General features: G+C 31.2%; 2 protein-coding genes across 2 annotated transcripts; one reads left to right on the forward strand and one right to left on the reverse strand.

The window, feature by feature from the left end:
• Positions 1–1685: 1685 nt before the first annotated feature.
• On the forward strand, positions 1686–1968 carry LOC120271505. Its single transcript, XM_039278191.1, has one exon. The coding sequence runs from the start codon at positions 1686–1688 to the stop codon at positions 1965–1967; it is 282 nt and encodes a 93-aa protein (XP_039134125.1). The 3' UTR covers position 1968.
• Positions 1969–2577: 609 nt separating this feature from the next.
• On the reverse strand, positions 2578–4375 carry LOC120271536 (senescence-specific cysteine protease SAG39-like). The gene is made up of 2 exons (XM_039278227.1): positions 3947–4375; positions 2578–3167 (listed from the first exon to the last, which is right to left on the reverse strand). The coding sequence occupies exons 1-2, from the start codon at positions 4356–4358 to the stop codon at positions 2578–2580; spliced, it is 1002 nt and encodes a 333-aa protein (XP_039134161.1). The 5' UTR covers positions 4359–4375.
• Positions 4376–6790: the final 2415 nt, after the last annotated feature.

A 6790-nucleotide genomic window follows, 5' to 3' on the forward strand; every position in this document is an offset into this window, starting at 1 on the left:
AATTATAAGACTTAATTTATGATAATATTAATATACAATAAATTTGGTATTTATAACAAGCCCCACAATTTTCTAGTGTCTCAAAATTCATATAGGTTTTTTAAGAAAATTCTATTTAAAATTTTCATTTACTATTATCTATTATTATCCTATCCGCATAATATTAATCATTGAGTTTTTTATGCAAGTAATTAAACATAAGATTAAAAAAAATCTCAAATCATTTATATTTTTTATTTTTATTATGTAATTTATTATTTAAAAATAATAATTCTTAAAAAAATTTATCATGATTTTATCTAGGGCTAACAAATGCAACAAGCACAAGCGTAATTAGTTAGGAAAGTGTGAATGGATTGGGAATTGATCATGCAGCTCATGCTCTCCCAAGCGACACAGAGCCTTAGGGTGCAAATTTGTACCCGTATTGGGGGACCCATCACCACCACATATGTCTGACTCGGCTTAAACTCAGAACACTTGAAAGTTGGTCAATCAAATTGGTTAATCCTGAACTTTGAGTTAACAATGACGCATATATTTTAGTTAACAAATATATTTTGAAGCGATGTAGCAAGTTTCAAAACAAGTGACACTTGAAAGTTGGTTAATCAAGTTGGTTAATCCTAAACTTTGAGTTAATAATAACGCATATATCTAATTTCAAAGCATGTGTTATTTGACTATACATAATGACATACCTTGCTGAATTTTTTCCCCTTGAATACTTGTGATGTGAAAATCCAATAAAATGTATGAATAGTGCAATCTTAATTGATCTGCACATTAAAACTTAACAAGTGTTGATGAACCACATTAATAGTTAGCAAATCATTCAATAATGGGTTTTTCAAAAAAATAGCTATTAGAACTTAAAAAGTTTGAAAAACATTTTCTAAAAAATTTGTGATAAAATTGGTGAATGCAAAGACATTATTAGAACCCCTTTTTTTATCCAAGTAAACAAAATCAAACTCTTAAGTTGTAATCCAATTCCTGTAATATTCAGCATTAGTTTAAACCATGAGCTTCTTCAAGCAATATATGTATGTATGTATGTATCATGTATAGCCTTGATGCACCCACATAAACAATCTTCATTAGAACCTGGTTTTCAACACTCAGAACTTATCTCACCACTATCATAAAGTTTATCACCCACAACATTATTATGCATACCATCCATTTTCAATAGAGAAACATAAAATTATCATAGCATGGAAACATAAAGTAAAAATATAATAGAAGAGGAATTCATTACTAGTGGTTTATATCTCAATATCCATGTCAAAGAAATCCTTCAACTCCCCAACCAAAAACAAAGCCTTCAATGCCTTACTCAAAGCTTCATAATAGAAGGGGGAAAAAACAAACAAACAAATCAATTTAGCTCAATCTAATAATAAACCAAACCTATCCAAATCCAAATCCAAATCCTAATAATAAATCAATTTAGCTCTACTGCCCACTGTTTTACGTCACCCTCCTACTGATGCACTGACCCATCCAAATCCAAATCCAAATCCAAGTGCATGTCCCACAACTCTGTATATATAAATGTTCAATTACCGGCCCGTTTGTGGCCATCATCATTCTCAGCTCAACACAACAATAATCTCTTCTAGTTACTCAAAAACACTTGTTTAAGTTCAGTCTTCACAAAGTCTTCAGCAATCTCTGGCAGCATGGGTTCTGCAAGCAAAGCTTCATGGATGGTGGCGGTGAGTGTTGGTGCAGTGGAGGCTCTGAAGGACCAAGGTATTTGCAGATGGAACTATGCCTTCAGTTGTCTTCACCAACACGCCAAGAACAACATGAGATCATTTTCTCAAACCAGAAGGATGTCTTCTTCTTCTTCTTGTTGTTGTTTAGAGAACAGGAAAACAAAGGAAGTTGACCAGAAGGCAAAGCAATCGGAGGAAACTCTCAGAAAAGTCATGTACTTAAGCTCTTGGGGACCTTATTAGCAAACCAACCTCTTCTATTTAATTTCTTTTAAGAATGTTTCCACTCTGAGATGTAAAATTTAGAGTTTAGACATATATATATAGATACTAAAGCCTTGTCCAATAGGTTGTCTCCCTCTTTGCTATTTTAGTTCTTCTATCATCCTTCACTTCCAAATAGTTCATGTTTAAAAATGGAAAGAATAACAGTAACAAGAAGAAGAAAAAGAAATTGAAATTGGCATTCTTATAAGAGAGCATTCCCAGCAGTTTCCCTCAATTTGATTCCATCATAATATATAGCAGATATATATACATCATCATGAGACGAAATCAATCTTTAACATATCTAATTTCAGGCTTAGAAATTCTTACTGATATTCACTATTTTAATTAAGTTAATTACACGATATAATCAAGACTTATATTCCAACACAAATCCATTGCATTTGTGTACATTTATTTATTTATTTTGACAATAGTGTACATTTATAACATATATATGCTTTTAAGATAACATATGGGAGATTCATGCCATATATTTTCTAGCATGATCCCAATCAATATATAAACCCATAATTATATATATATATATATATATATATATATATATCTATATCGATAAATCAACTTATGTAGTGGGATAAGATGCTTGCATGGCAATACCACATAAACCTTCATCATCACCAACATCACGCTGCATCCTAATATAACCATTCTCACCCCAAGAACTTCCCCATGAGTTCCTCACAAGCCAATACTTAGTCCCATCACTTGCACTTCCATAACCAACCACTGCAACCCCATGATCCAAGTTTGTCCCACAATCACCGGTAAAAACCCCGCTTGAATAATGCTGGAAGTCAGAGCCACCGGCATCAATGGCAACGGAAACTGGCTGGTTTTCGACCGCCTTCATCAGAGACGATTCACTATTAGTCGGTACATCTTCGTAGCCGGAAATTGTGGCTATATGAGATGCTTCCTTCATGTTATTGCATGTGCTGTCTATGGCCTTGTATGGGTAGTTTGCTTCAGTTGTCAGGCCTCCATTTTTTATTATGAACTCGAATGCATCGTCCATGATTCCGCCGTTGCATCCCTGGTCTTGGTTGGTGTCACAGTCCACCAGTTCTTGCTCGGATAAGGAGATCAACTTGCCTGAAGTTATCTTTGTTATCCCCTCCACTGATGCTACTGCTGAGAATGCCCAACAACATCCTGTTCCATTGCATTCATATATATATATATATATATATATATATATATATATTTGTTGTCATGCTCGAAATTTTTTAATAAAGTTATAAAAAAATGTTTATATCATTAGTAAAATAATAATATTTAGAAGAAAAAAAAAATAACAGCAGATTTTCTAAGTCTTTCAATTACGCGAAAAATAAAAAATAAAAATAAATTTATCAAACCACAAAAAATATCAACATGCTCCAATACTTGTGGTATATTTGTAGTCATGTTTCTGCTCCGTTTATGTGTGTAGAGCTTTGTGAATGTCTGTGATGGTTCTTTTTTTTTAATTGAAGTGATTTATCCATTTTTCAAAAAACATGCTCTAATACTCAAAATTTAACAAGTTTATATATTTCCCTTTACTGTCCTCCATCTTTTACCTATCTAAATATATATTGAAATCAATATCATTTTTATATTATTTTTTTTATATATATTTCTGTATATATAGCTAGATCCCGGCCCCATAAAAAAAAATTAAAACTTTTCAAAGGAAGACTCAAAGAAATAGAATAAATAAATAGATATAACAAATATTGAGCAGAAACTTCATTAAAAAAATATATTTGATCTTAGTTTATTTAATCTATTAATTTTTAATAAAACAATGTAAAAGTGAAAAATTTATGTAGTTAATCAAGTTAACTACATAAATTATATTATATTGATAAACACTTATTATTTTGTTGGGGGGTGTGTCGAGATATATATATATATATAAATTATATTATATTATATATAATACATACCACATTGTCCTTGATCTTTAATTGGAGTAACAGCACCTCTAGCTCTCCAATCAACACTAGCAGGCAAATCAGTGAAATTCTCATATCTGAACCCTCTTGTACCTTTCTTTAAGCCAACATTTGAAAATCTAAAACCATTGTAAATGGCCTTGAACTCCTCATTAGTTAAGTCTGTGAACTTGTTAATGCCAAGCTTGTATTTCAAACCTCCAAACTTATTCACATACTCAATGTGCTCAACATTCTCTTTAAATATCTTCAACCTTCGTTCTTTCTCCGCATCATCTTTATAAAATCGATCATGTTTAGTCATCCACTCTTCGTGCATAACCGACATCGGAACATCTTCGCCTATCATCCTCCCTTCGATCATGTCCAATGCCGAGATACCAATGATCATGAAGATGATCATCAAGTGGCAGCATTGTTTGTAAGCCATGATTGTATGTATAACTATGACTATTTTGGACATGCAAATGGGTAAGAAAGTTGGTTGTTTATATAGAGAGGTTTGGCTTGTGAATTGGGACTAAGTGTTGTTACTTCATTAATTGGATTGATGGAATTGGTTGTTCTTCTTTTGTTTTGTTAGGCTACTTGTTCATTTGAAATACTAATGGATTGTGTTTGCATTGTTGGAATTTTTTTTTTAATAAAATTTTATTATTTAAATGGGCCAAACAAATGTTGTAATTGTTTTGGAAAAGATTCTAGTGGTTATCTTATTTAATTTCTTAAAAAAGGAGAAGATTCCAATTGTACTGTTTAAAAGCTTTATAAAAAGTGTTACAACTTTAGTTAGTTATATTCATATTTATCCTTTCTTTTCAAGTCATCACGATGATTTAGCAAAGGAAATGAAGAAGAGTCACGTTTTCTTCAAAACAATAATAATAATATTTGAACATATTTTTATAGCTTGTTGCTACCACTTGTATTCTTTTTTGTGTTTATGATAGTACTATTTTCCTCATGTATATAATGCTTATATTTATTTTTGTTTATTTGGTAAAAAAATATTTAATAATGTTCCAATTATTACATGTTAGGTGAGTTCTTTAATATTCATAATTTATTATAAAAAAAATGAATTACTTGGCTGAAGGAGTGCTCTAATTATTTTACAAACATGCCGAATTATTTGATATATATATATATATATATATAACTCATGATAACTCACGGTTGGGAGTTTCCTATCTGCTTTCACATATACTGATATTTTTATAATTAAAGAGAGATGTTCATTGACTCAATATTTTTTAAATAATATAAATTTAATTTCTTGTATAACACAATACAACCAAATATTAAAAATAGGTTGATGAACCTTAGTTTTGGCGAGGATTCATTAGTAAATGTATTCTCGGCCTCAATCCCGAATTGCCATCCCATCGCCCGTAGGGATTACTTAGGTTCCGAGATTCCAGTCCCTATTTTTTTTTATCACGTATTTATTCTTTATTACTATATATATATATATAATATAATATAAAAGTTTTCTAATTTATAAAAATAAAAAAATAAAGATTGTTTTTAAAAATCCATGGAATTCACTCTCTAATCACATTGTTTATTCTCAAAATCCTTAACTTAATATTTTTTTCATAAGCAAATCTGTCTACGAATGATTTAAAAATTAAAATAAATTATTAAAAAAAATATAAAAAATCAATATAAATAATACAAATCTAAGGTTTTTTATTTTTATTTTCATTAAAGAACCATGAATTTGTTAAAAGAAACAGAACAGAAAAAAAACAAAGAAAACAACAATAAAACCTAAAGAAAAAAAAAATAATAAAAAAAATCAAGTTAGAAGGCCATCACCATAGGTAATGCACTACAACAATACAAACTAAGAAGCCAAAAGAAACACACAAGGAAATAAACACCACAGTCGAGAAGACAAAGTCTGTTAGAAGGAAGCAAAAGTCTTCATCTGCTGCCAAAGGGGTAGTATGAATCACTCTCGAGATGGTGGTTCCATGGTGATACTATGCTCAGTCGGTTGTGCACCCAAAAAGACAAGAGTGTGCTTGAGTTTTTGAACTAAGTCCCAGGGTAGGTGTTGCAAAAATCCAGGCAAGAACCATATGAATAATTTTAGCAATAGTAGAGAACAAAGGCAGAAAATGAGAATTGAGAGCGCGGTTGTTTCTCTCAAGCTAAATATTCCAACAAATTCCTATAGAAAGTAGGTCCCATAATGTTCGCCATCAAACATCTATGGACGGAATCCAAGATGTCCAAACCTCTGAAAGAGATTACGAATGTAATTGTAAATTTAGAATTTGCTTAAAGAATGCCCAGATTCGTTGGGTGAATTCACACTTAAGTAAGTGATGATTTGCTGGTTTCGAGCCTTTATAACACAAAACACAAGTGCTAATCACATTTTCTGTGTTACACCCTTTTTGGCTAAATTAGTAAGAGTTAGGATTCTATCTTCACTTGCAGCCAACAGAAGAGAGATATTTTTTTTGGACATTCAGTTTTCCAAAACTAAGGGTCTAGAGCACTATGCATTCTCTATCTATTAGGAATTTATAAAAGGAACGAAAGAGAAGGTTATGTTATTTTTCAAATTCCAAATTTCCAAGTCATTCTGATTTCTCGAACAATCTAGTATCGATGACCAGAAAGACAAACTTTCTGAGAGAGTAGTTGTGCTAAAGAATGTCTCATGTGAAGAAAATTTTTGTATTAATTGTTTAATCATAATCCAAGGGAAATTACAATCATTGAAAAGGTCAGGCCATAAGTCCTTGGGAGCTCATCCTTCTAGCAAGTTATCGTACCATAACAGTGTGGAGTCGCTATTTTTCACAGTCTTAGAGATAC

This window comes from Dioscorea cayenensis, chromosome 11 (assembly GCF_009730915.1).
Source record: "Dioscorea cayenensis subsp. rotundata cultivar TDr96_F1 chromosome 11, TDr96_F1_v2_PseudoChromosome.rev07_lg8_w22 25.fasta, whole genome shotgun sequence".
NCBI lineage: Eukaryota > Viridiplantae > Streptophyta > Magnoliopsida > Dioscoreales > Dioscoreaceae > Dioscorea > Dioscorea cayenensis.